The sequence below is a fragment of the Dicentrarchus labrax genome, unplaced genomic scaffold (assembly GCF_905237075.1).
Source record: "Dicentrarchus labrax unplaced genomic scaffold, dlabrax2021, whole genome shotgun sequence".
NCBI lineage: Eukaryota > Metazoa > Chordata > Actinopteri > Moronidae > Dicentrarchus > Dicentrarchus labrax.
This window is the reverse complement of record NW_026136714.1, coordinates 9,618,472-9,642,265: the sequence shown is the minus strand read 5'-3', so window position 1 is coordinate 9,642,265 and position 23,794 is coordinate 9,618,472. Positions and strand designations below refer to the sequence as shown.

General features: G+C 38.9%; 1 protein-coding gene across 1 annotated transcript; it reads left to right on the top strand.

The window, feature by feature from the left end:
* Nucleotides 1-864: 864 nt before the first annotated feature.
* Nucleotides 865-23,412, top strand: LOC127376484 (guanine nucleotide-binding protein G(q) subunit alpha). The gene is made up of 7 exons (XM_051423416.1): nucleotides 865-2,119; nucleotides 12,028-12,212; nucleotides 14,651-14,805; nucleotides 14,951-15,079; nucleotides 16,064-16,193; nucleotides 17,065-17,218; nucleotides 18,404-23,412. The coding sequence occupies exons 1-7, from the start codon at nucleotides 1,984-1,986 to the stop codon at nucleotides 18,592-18,594; spliced, it is 1,080 nt and encodes a 359-aa protein (XP_051279376.1). The 5' UTR covers nucleotides 865-1,983; the 3' UTR covers nucleotides 18,595-23,412.
* The last annotated feature ends 382 nt before the right edge of the window (nucleotides 23,413-23,794 follow it).

Genomic DNA, 23,794 nt, shown 5'->3' with positions numbered 1-23,794 from the left:
AGGGCAGTCGTACAAGGCTAAATTCACTAATAACAGGCAAGAGCAGTTCATGGGATGATTGTAGTGGAAGAAGTGTGGATACATGATATGGCCTCTTAACAGTCATCCATCCATCCATCCATGCACTTATCATTTAATCAATCACTAAGTGTGTGGGCCTATATTGTTAGAATAATATGACTAACAACTGCAATGTAACTCTCCAGTTTGTTAAATACAGACTATATATATATTCATGGGGGTGGCAGAAATATTTGCTGCAATCACAAACAATAATATGTGATCAATATTTGCTTAAAAAAGCCCCCAAATGAAGCTGGGGTGGCCAGACATTTGTAGGGGGGAGGGGGCATTTTCAGTTCTATATTTTGGGTATGGGATGTGCTCATTATATCAAGCAATCCTAAACGATAACACCACAATTAAGCTCAACAAAAACAGAATATATTCTCAAACAGAATATCTACTGGACTGCATATCCATTTTTTTTTTTACTTGCTCATTTGTGGTTTTGTGCAGGCTTCAATGTACACAGTCCCTGTGGATATAAAGCAATTAGTGGAGTTTAAAAGCCAAGATAATTTGTGGGGGGAAAACAAGCAAAAGGACATTCTGAAGAACTGAGAAAAAAATATCATTTTGCATTTGCAGAAAATCACATCCTGTCATAAATAGTTCTTCATTCAAATACATCATATAGTGCTAGTGTGGCTGTGACTGCCGCACAGAAACCCACACAAAACCCAGAACTTAAGTAGTAATTCTTTCTATTACACACGTCCATGGAGATATGAGTTCAGCTGCTCCATTCATGCACATTTTCTATTCCACAGGTTGGGGGGGGGTATAAATACTTGTGTGGCGTTTGTTTGACGTGACACTCCCCCCATGTCGATGGGAGGCCGACGTCACCCTTCCAGCGGAGGAGTGGATGGCCTCTGTAATAAAAATACGCGAAGAGAATTGAGGAAAAGGAGAAGATTGGTCCGGGGGAAACCGAGCAACAACACAGCGTTTGTATCGCTTTCTTCTCACCCTCGCTGCGGAGTCGTGGACGTTTGAACCGCATTTTAACGCAAACTGGGATATATTTGCGGACATCGGGAGCTCCGGCTGAAATCCCATGTTATGTGTGGCTTTCTTGTTTGTTTGTTTTTTGTGTGTGTGTGTGTGTTTTTTTTTGAGCAGACAGAGATAGATAACTGTACTGTATCCCAGCCTAGCGGATTGGAGTGAAAGTCCGCCATATTCAGCCTTACCACGCCCGGGAGTCGAGCCCTTGGAAAATAAACCGACAGCTTTATTCATGTGGTTTCCCCGGTGCCATAACCCACGGATGATAACTTGAACAGGAGGGATTTTTGTTGATTGGAAGAAAAAAAAATTGCAACATTGAAGACTTTTTGGAGAGAGAGAGAGAGAGAGAGAGGTGGCCGGGCACGGATGGCACAACGCTTAACGAGATCACACAGAGGCAGTACGGAGGATGTGTCTTAAAAGGATCTGTTGATCATATTGAGAAGGAAAAGCAGATTACACCAATTAAGATTTGCACAGATATTCAACACAGAGCACTTTTGGACACTGTTTTGAAGCTGTCGGGAGGGCCAGAAAGCGAACTGAAACAAGGGGGGACGGGGGTGGGTGGGGGGGGAATCATTTCTCAAATATCTTATTTTTCCCCTCTCCGGCACAATCTGTGCGCTGTTCACACTCATTATAAGGGCGTCCACGCCTTATTTCACCACAACCAGGCCCGTATGAGGACGTTATTTTGCATTCACAGGCCTCTTGTTGTTGTTGTTGTTGTTGTTGTTTTGTTTGTTTGTTTGTTTGTTTTTTCCCACCCCTCCTACTCCGACGAATCTGAAATCTGAATGAATCAGTAAAGGAGGAGGGGGGAAAAAAGCGGAAAAAGTGCGTGTTTTTTAAAAACAAAAAAAACAAAACAAACAACAAAAACAAAAACCACAAGGAGAGAGAATGACCCTGGAATCCATAATGGCGTGTTGCCTCAGTGAAGAGGCGAAAGAAGCCAGGCGGATCAACGACGAGATCGAGAGGCAGCTCCGCCGGGATAAGAGGGACGCACGCCGGGAACTGAAACTGTTGCTTCTCGGTAAGCCCGACAGGGAGAAACACGGAGGAGGGAAAGGAGTGGAGAGGAGGGTGTGTGTGTGTGTGTGTGTGTGTGTGTGTGTGTGTGTGTGTGTGTGTGTGTGTGTGTGTGTGTGTGTCTGGGGGAGGTGGGGGGGAGAGAGAGGCGCAAAGCCCGAATTCCTCTCACAAGAAATACCTTTGTCGGGGAGGGCAGGGGTGGGGAAGGTAGATAGGTGAAGTCGAGTGCACAGATTGACAGGTCAGCAGAGGGAGAAGATGCTGCCCAGCCAGGCCTATAAGGCTCCCGGTGTAAAAAGGGGAAAAAAAACCAACCACATGATTTGAATAACTGCGACCGGCTTAGTGTCGAGGAAACAAATGCTCACCAGTCACTACAAAGTAGTGGTGGTTAACTCTTTTCCTGACATGCATTCTCTGGCCCTGACTGCAACCTGTGTGGTCAGGGCCTAGAGGGCCCATCCAGGTGGTGTGCTCATGAGTGTGTCAAATATCGGCTGGGCCAAAGTCTAGCGTTTTATTGGAAGTAATCAAGGCAGTATTGCAGCTTAACACCTAACCCTGGCAATGATTATATCACAGGTGTCAGTCTGTGGAGCAGGCTGGGAGCATGCACTGCAATCACATATATATATATATATATATATATATATATATATATATAAAGCCTGTGTGATGGCATGCTCATGGACCCAGCTTTGTGTACATTAAATTACTTTTAATCATCTTCAAATGAATTGAAAACCCCATGCAGCCGTAGGTCATGGTTCTTAACACCAAATCATATATAACAGTGCCATAAAATCTCAAAAACGTTGTAAATATCATTGGGTACCTGTGCATTTTTACAGTGTGGGGTTGTGAAATGCGATGCTGATAAGGGGGGGCAATCATGTCGAGAAGTATTAGTCACACTGGAGAAATTTGAGGAAAACAAGTCATTTACTCACCATCTCGTTTTTAATTCGATTTTCACCGAAGAGCCCATTAGTTGTGATGGCCGTGGTTATGGAGGAGTGGTGCCAGAAACCTCTCTTCCTGATCCACTGCCCTCCTCTCTCAGCTCCTTAGAGAATCCAACAGAGAAGCTGGTGCAGTGGGCTGGGGCTAAAGATCACATCATCCACTTTCTGAAGAACACATTTAGGGTTTTTTTTGCCTCTTGAGGGATGTTTTAAGAGATGTTGGAGGAGAATGGTTTCCCCCTTTGCCCTCCCGTTAGTACAAAATGATGAAATGAATTCCCCCTAACAGGATTTGAAGGCGCTGACTGCCACCTCCCTTGTTAACTTCAGACAAATAATTGTGTTGTTGTTGCCCTCTAATCTCTTTTAATACCCAACAATTCGCCTATTATGCAAACACATAAACAAGCCAATGACCCAAACCAAAAATTGATGAAGTTTGAGGACGTAATACGATGTATTATATGTATATTTTGGTTTTTATTCAATAATTAGTCAGTATTGTCATGTGATACAAACCAAAGAATTTATGATTATGACTTTTGTGTAGTAGCTGCTTATCAGTAGGTCCTATCATTATGGGCTATTATATTTTATTATATAAGTGGTTAAGTAGCGTGCCTCTAATGACAGGATGCTTACAATTAATGTCTTTGAGTACTGAGTTGTAGGGAAGATACAATCTATTAAGTGGCAGAGTAAAAGTTTCCTGTAATATATGTAATCACCATATGTGTGATTTCTCTGTAACAAACACAAATACCATTGTGTTAAATGTTATGTAATGAAGGCGGCACGATCCAGAGAGTAGATATTACTCTGTCCGGCAATCAGGAGTGTAGTCTTTTGACAGAGTAGATAGTTGTCTGCTGTGAGGTGGCATGTAGAGTATGACTGGAGTAAAGATAGCAAATATGATAGGAATAATGGTCGAGGCCAAAGCAGGATAACGGACCTCACTGACCATTAACCCATATACTATCAGTGTATTGTTGGTTGTCACACTCACTAAAAACTCTCCTGTCAAGGTTAGAAAAATCACTTCTTATTTCACAAATCATCTTGGATCTTAAACTTTACTTTAAGTCTTTCAAACCCACTAATTGCTTTATGTCCACAGGGACTTTGTACAAATCAGACAGTTTAAAAAAACATTTCAAGCATGTAATCCATTGTCCTTGTGAATCTAATATGCATTAATTCAATTAAATTCAATTAAATTTTATTTGTATAGCGCCAATTCATAACAGAAGTTATCTCAGGACACTTTTCAAATAGAGCAGGTCTAAACCGAACTCTTTATAACATTATTTACAGAGACCCAACAGTACCACCATGAGCAAGCACTTGGCGACAAGGGCAAGGAAAAACTGCCTGTTAAAAGGCAGAAACCTAGGACAGATCCTTCGGCTCTAGGTGGGTGGTCGTCTGTCTCAACCATTTGGGGTGAGAGAGACAGAGAGAGAGACAGACAGACAGACAGGTGCACAGCAACAACAGTATTGGCAATGGCTCTAGCAGGACCATGGCAGGAGGCTCCACCAGGAGAACCTGCGAGACGAGAAAGCACAAGAACTCCGGGGAAGAAGTGAAGTTAGTAACATGCATTAATGGGACATGAATGAGTGCAGAAAGAGAGAGAGGAAGAGAGGAGCTCAGTGCACCATGGGAAATCCCCCGATAGTCTAGGCCTATAGCAGCATAACTAAGGGATGGTTCAGGACTCACCTGATCCAGCCCTAACTATAAGCTTTATCAAAGAGGAATGTCTTAAGCCTACTCTTGAATGTGGTGATGGTGTCTGCCTCCCGAACTGACACTGTAAACTAATAAGTTAGATGTACCAAAATTAAAACTCATTTACCCTGGGCAGATGACCAAGAATACATAACTAGCAAGCGGATGAGTTGATGCAGCGGAAGGAGGAGGAGGAGGAGGAGGGGTTAGGGTTGACAGTGTAACACTTAGCATAGCTGTCTGGCACTCAAATAGTTTAAAGCCAGCTAATGAGTCAGAGATACTAAAGGCTTCTCTAAGATGGGGTGACTAAGGAAAAGTCCAGTAAAAATCGATGTCCGCCAAAGCAGAAGAACAATGAGGCAATGCATCTCGGCAAGAATCAACTGAAATTGATCTCCTCCAGCAATACATGAGCATAAACAGATGAGTTGAAAAATGAATCACTGTCCTAACCCTTTAAACAGCTCATACCTCTTATTGAGTACGAGGAAAGGAAACACAGATATGTTCACCTTTGAGTGAAATGTAGCATCATCAACAACTTCAGATATTTTGTAACTCGTGCCATGCTTAACAGTAAAAAAAGTTAGTGAAATAACATAACTCAGTGATTCCACAGCTACAGCAGGCCGTTACAGGAAATGTTGAGTGAAATAAGTAGAACAGACCTTTTTCACAGCGGACATCTTGACATGTCAAACACAGGTGTAACTAATAACCAAGGAAATATGTTAATCGCTGTATTGCATGGCAAAATCCAAACCATCATTAAGGTTATTACTTCCATCTGTGCTTCTGCTACAACAAGTCAAAATTTTGGCTGTGAAAAATGTTTACGCATCTCATTCATTTTGGAGCAGTAAAACAATAGAAAGCACTGCTCTATCTCTATATATGTATTACCTAATACATTATCCAAGATTTAGGTTAGCAAGATTTATTTCTGAATCAAAACAAATGTGAGTTTATTTTGTCTTTCAAAATCAGGCGTGACATAAAATGATGGACACATGGCCAGGGTTGGAGATAAGATCATAATAATCATAAAATGCTAACCACTGAAGTTTACCTCAAGAGTCGTCGGATCATAGTTTGTCACAGCACACATAAGCAAAAACGGGGACGCCCTCTAACAGAGTTACATTTTTGTGAGATTAAAGTGGTGCATTATAATAATATCAAAAGCTGAATACGACCTTTGACTTCTGACTGCTGTAGGGACAGAGAATTAATCTGAGTAAACCCTCCCATTGACAACCCAGCATAAATCGAGTAGGTGAAGACTGCGTAGTGAACTCTTTGTTTTCCAATCAAGGCTCAATGACTGCGCTGCTCCACTGGAGGAGCAGTGGACAAAGCTTAGAGGGCACTTGACTGGTTGTTGAGATAAAGAGGAGCACTTCTCCTTCACTTGCCAAACTTTCTAAAAGGTCCAGGAGATTCAAACCAATCAATTCTGAATGAAAACCTACACTTTCAACCTTTTTTATGCTAATATTAGCACTGTGACTGCAGATGGCATGGAGGCATTAAGCTTAAAACAATATTTAGTGGACCAGTAAGACCTTGTTTGAGGGTGATAAAAATGACTTTAGGAAAGTGAACTTCTCCTCTTTAAGCATGACATTAGGTGGGGAGAAATGTAAAGCGACAGGGGAAAGCGGGTAGAAACCATGACTCCATTACATTAGCTGTGATTCCAAATCTGTGCTGTCATGGGAAGTTCAAGATGAATGGAGCAGAGGGGAAAACAGCAACTTAGCTTGGGACTGGTGACATAGTGACTGGAGTCTGGAAAGAAATTAAGATATATACTGAAATAGATCTTGCAGGAGAACACATTTTTTCCCCAAAAAAACTTGTCTAGTCTAGTCATTCATTCATTCAGTAAATATTTAGTCATCTTAATTGAGTTGAGTTCATTTTATTGCTGTTACAGAAGTCATTCAAACTTGTTTAGGTGAGTTCAGTGCAACAGGATGGGCAAGACAACATTCAAAACTCCATACTATTTCTCTCAAAGCATATTAATGCAGCTGGTAGCACAGACATTTTTTAAAACTCTTGTCAGTGTTTAAGGATGTTCTGACATCTAAAGACTCAAAAGTCAACTGCAGAACATTAACTAAAGCCTAGGATCAACTAACCAACTAACCAAATTACCATGATCCTTTTGTATTATGGCCCTGTTTGTGTGGATCATGAATACAATACTTGTAACCAGAAACATGCCTCATTGGAGCATGTTTACTGTACATACACAACACACTGAACCGGAACTTCAAACACATGAACAGTGTAAGCTGAGGATGGTAGTGTATTTTAGATTTTAGTAGCTAATTTGCACTATTAATAATTGTTTAATCTTTTCAGTCCTTTTTCAAGTAAAAACAACAAACATTTGTTAATCCTGGGTGCTCAAATGTCAGGTCAGATTTTTTTGTATTTGTATATATCACCCTAGGCTCTGGTAAATACATTTGTTACAATGTTCTGACATTTTATATCCTTGTAGGATACAGTGAAATTGAGATATATGCACATACTTGCTGCATTGTACTTTCTTGTTGCATTTCTACGTGCATTGAATATCTGACCTCTATTTACTTAGCTTTGAGGTCTCAAACATCTGTTGTCTGCCAAAAGGGTTAAACATGAATAATTATCAGGCTTGTCTCCATCTGCTAAATTGATTTAAAATTGCTCAGTTACAAAAGTGGCACAGCCTAGCTCTAATCCTCAAGAGACCATTGGACCTAGTTTATGGTGCCTGTCCCCCTTTACACACATATACATATACACATACACACATAGACAAGTGGGCTGACAGACTTTAAAGGTAAAGGTACAGTTATGAACAACTTAGATCATTGAATTGATATATCTGCAACTGTGGCTGAACAACTTTTAAAATCATTGCAGCATGTTTAATCTGCACTTTTGCACTCACATTTTGCATATCAATCGTCAAAATCTTTCCAATCCCTGTCAGCTGCTTTTATCGCACAAATGAAAGCTGTGGGAATTTTGTCAAGGCTACAACTGAACAAAGTCCACCGCAAACTTTAACAAGCTTTTAACAACCACATGGTTGTAATTGTGAGAGGAAGCACTAAACATGTCATATGATTTTTGTATGAACGCAGCCAAGTTAACAGTGCAGAATTAGGGAGGGAAACTTAAACCATTTTTATAATTTTACAGTGCTCTAATGCAGTTAAATACTTAACATAGTATCATCAATGTCTCAGTATAATTCAGGTCTTGTGTGGCATTGAGATGATAAACGACATCTTTCCCCCACTTATGATTGTGTATTATTGACATCTAGTTGTCCTAAACTAAAATAACTAACATGTACATAGATATTCACCGTTTCAAATTTTAGGAAAACTAGTAAAAGGAACACTAGTGTTTGGAGGTTTAAACCCAAAATCGATGACAGTGTTTTTGAGAATCGATACAATATCACAAAACAACCTATTGTGATATGAGATTTTTCAATGTGTTTTTTATAATGCTGTCTGGTAAGCTACGTTGGTACAGCACAGTATTTCTTTTTTATTGAATTTAAGGCTCTGTCTTGTGTTTTGCCTAGAGACACTGAATCGATTTGACACCCACAAGAGTGTTTCCTTGCGAAAGTAAAAGAACCACACCGGCCCCTCGGACTTTCAATTTCGTAGTTCTCCTTTTTAATTCAGGACCCAGCAGTGTCCGACCCTTGTTAAGCACAAGTAAGAAGCAGGGCTATTAAACACAGTCCAATAATTCATTTTGAAGAAGGGTAAATCTGAAGTAATCATTTTTGTGTTTTCCAGATCTGACACCAGAGACTGTAGTTAGAGAACAACATTGCACTGAAGCGTCTGTAAAAGTGAATGTGGTACTATAATATCTCCGCCCTTGGCTCTGTGTTTTAACTCTCTCCATGAGGTGCTGCTAAGCTGTTGGGGGTGAATTATTTTCCTCTTCTTAACTCATGCATTTTTTATGATGATGTTCAAGCATTGTATCGGCATTTTTGCATCCTCTATCCCCTCCGGTTTAAAAAGTCAGCTGCAGGCGTCTTTGTGCATGACTGAGACTGATGCCTTTTTAATGGAGCAAGCTACCAAATTCACACGATCCTTTTAACCTTAAAAATGTGCTTATCGTTTGTTTTACCAGTTCAAGTTTGCGAATATTTGGCACCTCGCACTTCGAGTTTGTCCAGAGTGTTTTAAATGAATGCACCACGTAGAGCTTCCCTCCTCCCCCCGGGTCCGACTGTGTTCGCGATAAGTCCTGGGGCTTGGCTTCTGGACATGGTGCTGGATCAGACAGACTCACCTCAGATATAATGTTGAGCCATTCACACCAACCTCAAACACCAGTCTAATCCTGGGTCACTGTATTGGTTTGAAAGGTCACTCAGTAGCCTCTAATGGCCAGCACACACTCACCTACCTACTCATACTCGCCGTCTCTCTATCTTTCCAGTGTGTCTCGTCTGTATAATAGAAAAAAATTAATTGCTACCCAGATGTGTGATTTTAGAGCAATTATTGTCTTTTAAATTATTGTTCTTATTATTTGTACAGATGTTTGTTATACAATGCATTTTAACCATCTCATTTTTCTATAACCTAAGGTAACCTGTATAAAATACTGTAGTCTTGAAGGACTTAGAAGTAGCCTATAAATTAAGTTTGAATGGGTGGATCCCCAGAGGAAACGTTTACTTCACACATTCAATCTGTAAAAAAAATTCGGCCGTCTTGAAATTCATTGCATTCCAATATTGTAACATAAAACTAAATTGCAGCATCTCCAATATTTCAGGTCAGACTTGGGAAAATAAAGGCAACTGTAATTATAAAGGTTGCTATCAATGAATGAATTTACAAACCACTCACATTCCTCTCCTTGTGTGAGGACGTCAGGTTTTTTTTCTGTGCTTGAACAGCCGTGAGGAGATCAGAAATGTGCCACACAAGAGCAACTCAGATCCTTTGTGCCTGTTCAAATCTAAAACCCACTGGCATAGTTAATTTAAGTTTTTCAGATTACTCACTGTTCCACTTTCCCTGTTTAAAAAATAGAATGTGTCTATTTTTAGGGTGGATGCTGTGAGGCATTAACTCTTGTGCAACACTATTTGTGGTCTGCAGCAACTACTCCTTGTCGTTGAGGTTAATGTAATAGTTAATTATAGATGGGTGTGGGTGGAAAAGCAGGTGGTGACAAGTCCAACCCACCTTTGGTACTTTCCTACAAGGTAAATATTTCAAAGTGTGCCAAAGGGGAACGCGACAGTGTTTGTGTAGCATGTAGCGCTAACAAGAAATTGGAAGTCCAATTCAAAGTCAAATAGCATGAGCTTCTATGAACTTTGTAAGTAGGATTTGCTTGGCTAAAGAGCACTTCAAGGGTAATTGTGCTAACTCCAGTTTTGCCATTATTACCTTCCCCCGCTCATTTTAGGCTTCTAAATCGGCAACCCTACAATGGAAAAGCTGTTTCTGTCGAGGTTTAGTCTGTAGCTTGGTTTTTGAAAGTGCTTAGTCTGTGTTGTGGGCCCACAGTAGTGAGGCAAATTTGGCTAAAATAGAGTTTATATTATACCGCACAAAGGAGTGTAACACATATAACAGAGTCTGTAGGTTACACTGGAATGCAGCACACGTCTCTTGGCCACTGACATGCAAAACACACACATACTCCTTCCTGCCAAAGTTATTCAAGAGTTAGCGGTGTGGTAAAGTTAGACTGTTGTGTTGGTCTGCCAAGATTCTCAATGAACCACAGAGAAACCCCCAGCTCTTCACACCCAAATAGTCCCTGTCACCACTAAGAGGAGAGAGATGTTGTTCTTGGTCTGTCCCCAGACCAAGCAAACAAGCTGAGAGGAAAGTAGCCCGCGCATAATATTATATGCGGAAATGACCCAGTGCACGAGTACATACTGTATGTCTGTGTGCTTGTAACACTGTGTGTATAAATGTGCACACGTTTCTTCCGAGATAGGACGTTGTGTTACAAAAAGCTATGATTCAGCTTTGCCTCAGCAAAAATCCTAAATATTATCATTCATAGTTAAATCTACATTTTCAGCGTTCGCTTTGCTCACTCTTAAAGGTCCAGTGTGTAACATTTAGGAGGATCTATTGGCAGAAATGGGATCTAATATTCATAGGTATGTTTTCATTAGTGTATAATCACTTGAAAATAAGAATTGTTATGTTTTTGTTACCTTAATATCTACAGAGGGAGGGTGTCCTCTTCTATAGATTCCTCCATGTTGAACTGTCATGTTTCTCCTTTTATGTTCATGTTCCTTACGGCTTCATTCAGACTTTGCATGATATTTGTCACCTGGTGAGTTAAACATTTTATTATAGCGAGGAGGAAGCACATTTTATGTTTGCTTATTGATTTTAAAACATATTTTGCTGTTGAAGCCTAATTAATGACCATCTTGAGTGTTGGAGTGTAAGGGAAACTTGCTTCTGCCTTTCACAATGAATCTACTGATATATTCAATTTCATAGTTTAACTTGCATGTTTAATAATATCTGACAGTGCACAAGCATTGTATGACAGAATTCCTAATAGGAATTATTTTTAATTCAAACATTAATTAATTTGTGTTTGCCAAGATGCCACATGTAAAAGGTTTTGCTGGATATTAATTTATTCATCTACACAGTTGGGATGAATGAAAAGTGAAAATATGAGTGTTTATCAGACTATTAATGGGGTTGTGTGTTTTTTAAGTGTTTTTAATGAACCCTTTGTCTACACTTAAATTCCATATTGTGCCTTTAAATGAAAAACTATTGTTAACTTATAGTTGTAGCAGGATTTAATTCATTTCATACCTACATAACATATTAGAATCTGATGTTAAGTGTCAGAATTCCCCACCCACAGTGGAACTAGGTCTCTAATTGGACTCTAATCTGCAAGAATTCAAGCACGTTTGAAGAATGTTATGGCTGTCCTTTAGTTGCTCAACTCTAATGAGCTAATTAATTGTTATTATTGTGAAAGTACGACTTTTGTTATGTTGTTGCATTTTTCACCCATAGAAGTCCAGGAAAGGCTAAATGTCCATTTAAGGAGTGTGAATGCCAACACAGGAGATTAAATGTGTTGTCTGGTTAATTGAAATCCTACAAAATAAATAAACTCTATTCATTTGTCCTGTCTACTTTCTCAGGCACTGGGGAAAGTGGGAAGAGCACATTCATCAAACAAATGAGGATTATCCACGGCACCGGTTACTCAGACGAGGACAAAAGGGGTTTCACCAAACTGGTCTATCAGAACATCTTCACAGCCATGCAGGCAATGATCCGAGCAATGGAGACGCTCAAGATCCCCTACAAATATGAGCACAACAAGGTAAACGACATCCTTTCACTCAAGCCATTTCAAATTCCTTAACTGAAATAACGGCTGTTGTGAAGGGTGACTAATAGTTTGAGAAAAAGAGAGAAAGAGACACTACAAAGTGGCCACAGCATCCTTGTATATTTTTAGACTGCTGTCTATCTTATTTGGAACAGCCATCCATAATCGTTTCCTGTCCTTTTTGACACTTCCTGTGTCCTTAGGACTTAGCACTCCATCCTTCCATCACACCCTGTGTGTGTTTGTGTTTGCTTGTGTGTTTCAGTGCGTATATACACACAAATACACACATGCAAGCACACAAGAGATACCAAATTTGACCCCACTTTCCATAACTATCACTTCAACAGGTCCTTTTATCCCTCCTTTTTCATTTGTATGAGTTACCCTTGTAGTCATCATTTTGGGAGCTGTTACATTGACCTCTTATTCACATTTTTTTCCCTGTGAGAGTAACAAATGAAAGGAAGTGGAGCGAAGTAGTCTTCACCATCACAGACCTTTTTCAGGCGGACCACACTGCTTCAGCTTTACATCAGAAGAAGTTTTTTTAATCAAAAGTATAAGTACTTGGTTATGTATTTCTGAATTATCAGAGACGACCTTATTGGCTGTTGGCCTTAGTTAGGTTGCCACATGTTGGATGCATTTCTGTTGCTGTATATCTGACTTCATGTTGGAGGTTTACAAACAGCTTTTAGTCAAACAGTTTTATCTTTTAAACTTTGAGATTTTGTGAAGGGTAGAATTCTCACACACTGGCACACTGAGTTAATTATTTACAACATTTAGGTCACAGACCTTCGTCAGGCTTGAAAACCTTAATGTATAACGACACATGTTTATGCTGAAGACACAGACTGCAACAACCAATCAAATAGGGAGCCCAAATCTCGAACACCTGTCTACCAGGTGTGCATTAGATAATGCTTTGTATAAACTGTGAGATTTAAAATGGCACTATAGCTTGGATTTAACTAGAGCACAGGTGCTTTTTGAATCTGTGCTGCTGTGTGGTGGATCATCATTCTCCGTGTGTGCTTTCGCTTCCCTCATTCCTCATGAAGAATGAAACTGAATGTGCTGTTTCAGGCCAGCAATTTCACTATTGTTTTGTTGAACACAATAAAAAAAACAAGTGCATCCCTCAGACATGCTGAGTCAAAATAATGCCACCATAATCTGTTTTTATTAAAAAGAAAAATACAAATGATAGCATAATTAAAAGTTTTCTCCTATTCTACATTTGACTATACAGTAATTCCAATATCTGTACTATCTGTACTAGCTGTTGTGGGGGTTAAAACCTTAATGTACTCAGTAGACAAATACTGGAATACTAGTTATGTGGTTATGTGCACAATGAAAGGCTACAACAAAAACTACTGTATGCCTACTCGACATGTCTTACCCAACATCCCTGTGCTCTCATACACATAATGCTAAAACAGGAACTTTTATACTTTGGACAAAGAAGTCCACTGACATCACAAAGGAAGTGAAAATGAAACCTGTTGATCGTGTTTGCACTGGCTGTCTGGGCACTTATAGTAAAGGTCATGATTGTAGGCTTGTAGGCTAAACAAGCTCGACCATGAAAACAGCGTGTATCTACTGTATACTGGAAGAAACATGTTGCTAAAATGAGATAAGGAGATGCATTCGATAATGAAACTCCTTCCTCCTCACTGCGGATTGTTTCAGAAGGTGTAAATAAGTTGACTTTTTATGTGAAATCCTATCCCAAGGGCTCTACCACCACATCAAGGCCAAGTCTCAAACCCATTTAAATTATTAAAATTATTTACATCATGTTGAGCTGCTATGGTTATTTGTTTACTACAGTCTACCAGCTCCACATCCATTACAGCATGTTAGATAAGTACAACTTAAATGTATTTGTTTTAACTCAGTCATACTGTATGACTATACACTTCGAGGTATCCTGTGTAAAGTAAGTAAGTAAAAGACGTGGATATGGGTTATAAGATAATTCTAATCACTGAAAGATTAACTCTAAAATTCATGCTAATACGTTGTTATCATAATAGCTGTCTGTTAAATGATAATTAAACTGTTTCAACATTCAGGCACATGTTGATCTTTTGTCATGGGACGCAGGAGAGTTTTAATGGGAATCTGGGACGGCAAAACTTTCCCCTTAATAGGCCCAGTGGGATTTGAGCTTCAGATATTAGGTCCATGCTGAGCCTCGAGGTGCAAAGAAATTTCTGGATGTAGAATATGCGAGTGAGAAAATAAGCCAGTGATAATTAGGACTGCATAACCTGTATATTGATTGGCTTTCATAGTAACTGTGTTTTTAGATTAGCTTGATGAAGTTTTAATGAATGAAGTACTACTTTTTGTTTGGCGTTGTTAAATAAAGATGTATGTCTTAGTTTTTTCCCTTTGTTTCTTCCCTCCAGGGCAACGCCAACATTGTGAGAGAGGTGGATGTAGAAAAGGTCGGCATGTTGGAGAATCCTTATGTAGATGCAATCAAGAGCTTATGGAATGACCCGGGGATCCAGGAGTGCTATGATCGAAGGAGGGAATATCAACTCTCAGACTCCACTAAATAGTGAGTAAAAGGAAATACTTTTCTAAATATGTAGACGGTGAAATACAAGACTTTCTAGAAGCTTTCTGAACTAGAGTTATATTTTGTATGGTTTCCGTGATGATAAATACACATCCTGGTTCATTTTCTCTCTGTGTGTCTGTAGTTACCTGAACGCGTTGGACCGGATTGCAGAGCCAGCCTACCTTCCCACCCAGCAGGATGTGTTGAGGGTTCGAGTCCCCACCACGGGCATCATTGAATACCCGTTTGACCTGCAGAGTGTCATATTCAGGTAATTAAATTGATGATGAATTTAAGTAGCATTGTTGTAAACACTCATAATTTATTACTTCTTTACTGCTGTCTATATAGCTGTGTATGTTAGTAAAATAAAATGTACAAAGAAATGTTGTAAGAAAACAACTACAACTGACTCAGCCTAAAGGAGAATATACTAAAGAATTATACTTTCACTCAACAAAAAGTGTATGTATGTCATAGATGGAAAGCACCTGTAAAAGCAAAACTTTGTCCTTTTTACCCAACTATATTTATCTGATGGTTTATGGTAAATTGTTTATGATGTGGATTAATATTTTATATGCGACAAGTACAATAAGCTCATAAAATATAAATAGCATATGATCCTCTGTTAAGGTTTAAAGTATCCAACAGTAACATTATGAATGCAATGCTTAACGTGTAATCAAGTATTTTTCACTTTGTGGCATTTACTCAGGCCAAGGATTTGCACAGGATTATTATTATCCTTTTATAATGATATAATGGTACACTTACTCACTTAACTCATGCAGCTTCAGTGGAGGAATTGTACCACATGTAATTATGGAGGAAGTAATAGTCTTAGTCACAATGTTAAGACTCTGTTTGTACTCAACTAAATATTAAAATCACTTTGAATTCACACCAAAGGATCAACAGAGTCAACACACTTGATTCACCTTTGGTCCTTTTTTTTAATTAAACCTGCTACAAGTTTTGAACTGGTTATAAAACAGTCTCAATTTAATACTAATGCCTCTATATGGCCTACATAAGCACACAACACCATCAGTAAGAAGATTCTTAATTCCTGCCACTGGGTCTGATTTTGTCCACAGGGGTCGCCAGAATCAACAAAAAAATTAAAGTTCCTTGTTACTGCTTTAAGCAATGCCCCTTAAAATATATAGATCCCTAGGTCAAGAACAGATTTAAACACATTTACAAACATTTTCAGGGCCTGTAGTGACTTTTGTTTCTGGCACCCTGACAGGATGGTGGATGTTGGAGGTCAGAGGTCGGAGAGGAGGAAGTGGATCCACTGCTTTGAGAACGTCACATCCATTATGTTCCTGGTAGCGCTCAGCGAGTACGACCAAGTTTTGGTGGAATCAGACAACGAGGTGAATGATCAATACACGTGCACACAAAGTTAGATTAGTCTTACTTGTGACAAACAACAGCAAGTACATTTAATAACCAGATTAAGTGACTATATTGTCTGTGTGTTAGTTTCACAGTTTCAAAAACAGTTTCACCTATCAAAAGGCTTTGTTATTTTTAATGTGATGGGGAAGAGGACTTGGATCTGAAGATGAAAGCTATTCCTTATTTAAAACAATGGAAATCAGATTCCCCTCCTGCCTGGCTGTGCTCCACCTTTTTTTTCCCTTTGGAAAGCATTTGTAAATGATCAGCCAGCTGTTTTGAATAGCGCCTCCAGCCACATCTCCTTCTTAAGAGGATATAGCTTGTGTGTCAGTTTGTTAAAGTGTATTAATGAGCAGGTGTGTGTTCATATGTGTGTGTAGTTTTGTTGTTGTGCCCATGTGTTTTCCGTCCTTTGTTACTACAAACTGCAGAAAGAGAGGACTGACCAGCTGCATGTCCTCTGCGTCCTGGCGCCATTAGATCAGTTTTTATAATATACAGGAGATATTCTGTTTAGCACTCTTAATGCACTGCAGTGCTGGCGTTGTGCTAGCTAAGGCTCGCTTTCAGAGTGGTTGTTTTGTTCAATTAAACACTGAAATTAAGTGCAAGTGGAGATATTAAACTCTTGAAGGCGACGTGGACGCCCTCCTCTCTTTACTGCTTTCCCTCTGGTGCAGTAAATGTTTATTAAAATCTGTACTTAATGAGTATGAAAGACGGTGGTTTAATTAAGTGATTAACTCTCTCTCTCTCTCTCTCTCTCTCACTTTCTCTGTCTCTCTGTACGTCTTCCCCCCTCACTTTACCTCTCCCCTCTCTCCACACACTGACACTCTGTAGAACCGGATGGAGGAGAGTAAAGCTCTGTTTAGGACAATAATCACATACCCCTGGTTCCAAAACTCCTCAGTCATTCTCTTCCTCAACAAGAAGGACCTGTTGGAGGAGAAGATCATGTACTCCCATCTGGTTGATTACTTTCCAGAGTATGATGGTGAGTAACAGCAGCAAAAGTCATTTCCAACATCTGAACCAAGCGTGAAGCTCATACCCACCTGTGTGTCTCTCCATAGTGATACAATATAGCTTTAGGCCTTTCCTTGTGTGTGTGAGGTTTGTTCTCCCTGTCAATTGTTTTTATTTTTATTTGAATCGTAACTAGTGTGCTGTCTTGGCCAGGTCTCGCTCAGAAAAAGAGATTTCAATATCAAGGGACTTCCTGGTTAAATAAAGGTTAAATAAATAAATGCATTTTTGTAATAATAGTATTGGACCAATGCTGATATATGTCTTTAAAGGTGTTATTGGCTGATACAGATAGTGCGTCCATGAATTGGTATGTCTTGGTCCATGATATACATACTGTATTATGCTGACAAACATAACACTTAAATACCTAAATAACTACCAACAGTATAATAAACTCTAAAATGTTGCATGATAAATCAGTTAGATTACTCTCATTACTTACTCATTTATTTCAGCCACGACAGAACATTTCTCTTCAGATATGACAATCGTAACACAATTTGATGTCACTTTCACTTCTGAAAAACATTTAAAATTTCTGCCGGCAGCATATTTCTTCTTTTTGACAGTTAGAAAAACAATTAGCTTTTAATAGAAATGCTTTGAATAATCCCCCTGATGTTGAAAAATACACAAACAAAAATTGTAATAGTGTTCTTTTTCTTGAGTGAATGCAGACAGTATGGCAATGTGTTACTATAATAATATAAAATAAATAATATATGAATGAATATGTCCCCCCCCCTCTCTCTCTGTCTCTCTCTCTCTCTCTTGCTCACCCCAACTGGTCGGGGCAGATGACCACCCACCTAGAGCCGAAGGATCTGTCCTAGGTTTCTGCCTCTTAAAAGGCAGTTTTTCCTTGCCCCAGTCACCAAGTGCTTGCTCATGGTGGTACTGTTGGGTCTCTGTAAATAATGTTATAAGGAGTTCGGTCTAGACATGCTCTATTTGAAAAGTGTCCTGACATAACTTCTGTTATGAATTGGCGCTATACAAATAAAATTAGATTGAATTGAATTGAATATATACAGTATAGATTAAATTCACTAGCCTGCAAGATAATCAAATCTTGTCAAAAGTATTTAGAACTTTTTGGTTGTACCCTGTTGAGAAGTGTATTAATGAAGCATTGTCTTCCCCTCTCTAGGTCCTCAGAGGGATGCCCAAGCAGGGCGAGAGTTTATCCTCAAGATGTTTGTGGACCTGAATCCAGACAGCGATAAGATCATCTACTCTCACTTCACCTGTGCCACTGACACAGAGAACATCCGTTTCGTCTTCGCCGCCGTCAAAGACACCATCCTGCAGCTCAACCTAAAGGAGTACAACCTGGTGTAGAGCGGAGCGGTGGCCGCCAGCAGAGGAGGCCCTCAGCACACACTGACTGACACAATCTGTGAAAAGATACATCATATACACACACATGAAAAGAAAATCAGAAAAAAAAAATCTATTGGTTGCATAATACTAATTTATTTGCCATTTGTTGATCTCTTGGTCCCCAAGGGTTGAGCAAAGTAAATGGTATCTTGCTATTTAAGGAGTTAATGAAATCTAGCGAGGGGGAGGGGGCAAGATATTTGGAAGAGTCGGGGAGGGATTTGCTGTTGAAAATGTACAGCAATGATCCTTGTTTCTATGCTTTACGCATTGTGAAGTTTTTGGGGTTTTTTTTGATGGAAAGAAAGAAACTACTTTGTGCACTCGAGGTTTAGGGGGCCTGTCAGTCTGATACATCAGAGCTGGAACGAATGCAATGTGCTCCCTCCCTCCTGCCTTTTTATAAACAGAGAAAAAAAGGTTTTCATTCCTTTTTTTTTTAACCCTCCCCTCCTTACCTGTTGGTTCATTCTGAAGCTTTGTCCCGGGCGTTTACCTGTATGCCCCACAGGAAATGATGTAACACATCTCTAATTGACAGCTTCACCTTTTTCCTTCAAAGGACTGATTGGCATAAACTGTGATTTTTAAATGATTTCATATTGATTTGGTATTGATTGACTTGAATCATTATTATTATTATTATTATTATTATTATTATTATTATTATTATTTTTTTATTATTATTATAACTACATTGCATTCACTTTGGTACCATCTGATGAGTAGAGCATGTGTGACCGTGGAAGTACATTCTTCACATTATGCGGTGTGTCGTGTGTTGGGTCACATGTCAGTTCTCGGCATAACCATGAAGTTCAGACGTGTCAGAGTCTTTAAAAAGTCTTTGAGCGACCATGTGAGGAGGCACACAGGGACCTCTACTCTGTCATGATGAAGGTCATGATGGAGCTGGTTGCTTTACACAGACTGAAGGTAGTTGAAGAGGTAATAATTTAAGACGATGGTTTTAAATGATTATGTTAAACTGTGCCACATTAACACTTTTTGTTATGGTAATATGTATATTTATTGCCGATGCCAAAACAACTCAAGCACCAGTCTTCACTTTGCGCTGTTCACTAATGTTGAGGACAGGAACAGAGCAGGGCTTAAGAAACGCAGAAGGAGCGGACTGACTGACTCATTGATCGACCTGCAGTTTTTTTTTTTTTTTAAGTATTCAACAATGGTATTCCCTCCATGCACTCACAACTTGAGCTGACTTAAGCTACAGTTAGTTAGCAGGCTGTTTGGAGATGAGGACGCCACCCAGTGCGCTGAATTGCTTGGAACTGTCCAATCACAACCTTGCGTGTTGGGTACAAAACCCCTCCCCCTGGCCTGCAGACTATCCAGTCACATTTTAGCTGTGTCTATCGTCCAATCACAGCCCGGCTGTCTTGACTGTTGTAGTTCAATAGCAGTGGCGAATAGATTTGGCTTATTCCAACAAGAGTGTTGATGTTGAGTTTGTACCAAAGTAAGCCCTTCTTGTTTCTGATTGGCTCCTCTGATTTGCAATTCCTCATTCCTAAGTTACTTTTGTATTTTTTTTGTAACAGTTCCCTTGAACATAAGCCTGTAATTTACATTTATTGAGGCATAGTGCAATTATGAATGCTATAATCATTGTACATACATCTCTCTATATATATGGCAGCATCTTTGTTGGCTTTGTAATCATTACTTTTTTGGCAGATTGAGTGTGAGGTATTGAAATTATGTATCTATGTAATTGTATTGTATGTCTTATGGCTAATTCATTTTTGGAAGAAAAAATATGTTATTTACATGTTTGTTTTTGTTTCCTTTTTAAGAGGAGAATATAGATTTTGTGTTTTGCCAGTTTCATTTCTCAGCAAAGAAACATTGTTCAGCTTCAGAACAGCATAAAGAGGAATATTATAATCCAACAACAGATTGACTGGTATGCCAGTATTTATAGTAGCCGGTCTGTTAACATTTAAATTTATGTGTAAAACTGCAGACTGAATCCAATCTACAGGGCTAATTGTAATAGTTTAGTTCTTAACTGGCTTCAGGAACAGAGCACTTGTCATATAGGAGTAATCACATCACACTTTGATTCTTATTCTTTGGTATTTGATTTCATTACACAGCCTCTCAATAAGTATTGATTAACTTTGAGATTTCACACCAAACATCTTTGTAGGCAGGCAGCAAAGTGTTTTGTATAAAAATCTTGTTAAGGAGGAGATTTTAGTATCTGATTGTTTGTGCTAACAGTGCCATCGTCCTTTACATCCCCTCAAATGAACCTCCACGCTGATAAAAACTCAGTATTGTAGTCTGTCACTGACCAGTGTACACAGATGTGCAAAAATGACTCAACCATTTGGCCTAATTAGGATGATACATTTACAGGTGCTTTATTTCTTTCTGTTTTTTTTTTACTTAATTTTCATCTTGATTGCCACCATTTCATTAGAATGTACAGTATTATTTGAGACTTTATTTATAAAAATGACTACAAAGGAGAAAATACACAACAGTTCACATGTACATATTGCCTTATTGAATAAGCCGTGCCTCTGAAGTCCCGTGCAAGGCACCTGTGTGTTTTTATGAGAAGTGAAGCTAGTGCAGCCAATAATGTCCCATTGTGCAGCTGGAGGATTGTTTGGTTTTGGCTTGGTGGTCTCTCTTTGTTATTCTGTGCTATAAGAAGACCTGGGAACAGCTTTGAACAGTGTAGCTCATGTAGCTAATATGCCATTATAAGCACATCATGAGTGAATTGTAATCAGAACACACTTTTTTTAAATTAATTTCGTAATGTTGTCACATCAGATTCATCATGTCTTAAAGCCTATGCCAGAGTGCATTATATTGCATTGAACCTGTGCTTGTAAGGTGTCCCAATCTAGACTTAAAATCACCACCAGCCACCTGTGGAGTGTTTTTTTGACATTTGGCTGTGGTTTGGCATCTACAAGCCACTTTGGCAGGGAACCAGCCCTCGCTTGGAGGTCCTGTTGTTCTCAGATATTTCAGCTGGCTGGTGAAAATGCTTACATAGATGCTTGATTTTGGCAGGCAGCAACCACTTCAACAATTTAATGTCCAGTCCAGTTCACAGTGTACTTGAAGTGAATGAAGATCTTACAATAAACTGTCACTTTTAACTTAAAGGGAAAATCCTTGTTTAAACAATTCATACTACATTCAGCCCACTGAGCTTTGACTGTCCACCCCATGTGAGCCTCCAAAAGTAATTCAGAAAGCAAAAGTGATAAAACCGGGAATGTGTGAACTCATAGTGAATCTAGGATTAACATTGTGGTTTAACTTTTTTTACACAACGTTGAAAGTAAATAGTAAGAATCTGTATTTTAGTGGCAAATTTTAAAATTATAATTGGATTTTGTCAGATAAATATGAGCCACAAAGGGCTGTTTCCAATCTTTGTGAGTGACTTTGTTCTCATCATTACTCTGAGCATATGTGAGTTATATTCAGGCTGGATTTTCCCTTTAAGAGAGTACAGATTCCAGCTGGTGTTGACTTGCTGACACCAATGGAAACGTGTGCTGCTGTTTAAATTTTATGCAGTATGTTTAAGAGCAGTGTTGCATACAGTATATAGAGGACAATGTTATGTAGACCTGCAGGGTCGAGTTTGGGGAAGATAACTTTCCATCAACTGCTCTTTTACTCAAGTCTGAAACACTTAGCTTACTCTTGGCTTTCTTTGCCTCCGAATCATGAAGATATGAAGTTAAATGACTCATTTTGAAATAGTGCTATTATAATGATCTCCTATCAGAATTGTGTAACATGTTTCCTGTATCCATAAACTTGGACTCATTCAACATGTTTATGAATGAAGCAACATGTTTCTTTTCAAAAGTATGTTGACTTTTTTATTTTCTGTCATTTTACACCTATCATTTCTCGTCAGTGGGTAATTCAATGCCTTTAAATCTATAGCATTACTCCCCATCACAGTTTGGGTTTGTGACTGATATCACAGCATGAGCATAATGCTTTCTCATTCTCGCCAGATGTATTTAAACTCCAATTTGTATTACAAAACTCTGTCAAGCTCAGAACGTCTACCTAAAGTGAACACAGATGTGATTTGTGTTAATAAAGTTCAATAGAATGTGCCCCGAGCATATTGCCAAGCAACATGTTAGTTGAAGTTGCCTCTTAGAGGTCAATTTAGCTCCTTTTCCTCCTGTTATCTTAGGTAATTTATATTTTTTACATGCAGACTCCCTCAAAAAGAAAAAAAGAGAGACAACAGAATACTTTATGAGAAAATATTCATCCTTGGCTGGCTGGGAGAAGAGTAGAGTTAAGTAAACAAAGCTATTGTTTACTTTCTGATTTAAAACATATAACCATGAAGGAAGTTTATTTAGATGAAAACTACTTTTGGTTGAAAATCAAAGCAACAACTCCTCAAAAATTCATCACATTTCATAAATTCACAGATTTTCTTTTATCCTTGAAGGACTGATGTTCACGTTCTAAATGATCTCTCCAGGATCACGCGGAAGAAAACAACTTGTGATGAGCCGGATTCCCCGTTGCAAAATGCTCAACTTGACTCAATGGAAAAGTGAAATCTGTACCCGCTGATGATATCTCATTCAGTCTTTCTGTTTTTGTAAATGTTCTTGTTGCAAAGCAATCATGATGACACACAGAGCGGTCCGAACTTCTCAAAAATGTATGTATTGAGAACGTTCAAAAAGAGGCAAAAGTGTGGATAAACAGAGAGTAAATTGCACAAAAAAGCCTAAAGACCTCTTGTGATTATTTTCTTAGTTTTTGTAAAGACTGATAAACGTCAGGGCACACACACACACACACACACACACACACAACATTTACAGTTAGTCATTCTCACATCTTCAGTTCATTCCCATAAGAGCACCATTTCACACAAGTACAGTAAATGCTATTATCTGCCCACTTTTCTGGTTGTTTTTTATTTGAGTTACTAGTGACTGCTGGTTACTTTAGGTCCACAGCCACTATTTGATGACTTATCTACCTAGAATCCTCCCAACCAAAAGGAAATCCCCATATTATCCCTACAGGGTCATACATTGTATTTAGTTGTTATAACTTTTTGTGCATTATAGAACCTTTTTATTTCCTATTATCTTTTAATTGAATGTTA

Coding starts and splice junctions, on each gene's coding strand:
- LOC127376484 (XM_051423416.1), top strand. CDS start 1,984: ATGACCCTGGAATCCATAATGGCGTGTTGCCTCAGTGAAGAGGCGAAA. Junction 12,213..14,650: donor ACAAATATGAGCACAACAAG/GTAAACGACATC, acceptor TCTTCCCTCCAG/GGCAACGCCAACATTGTGAG. Junction 14,806..14,950: donor CTCTCAGACTCCACTAAATA/GTGAGTAAAAGG, acceptor GTGTGTCTGTAG/TTACCTGAACGCGTTGGACC.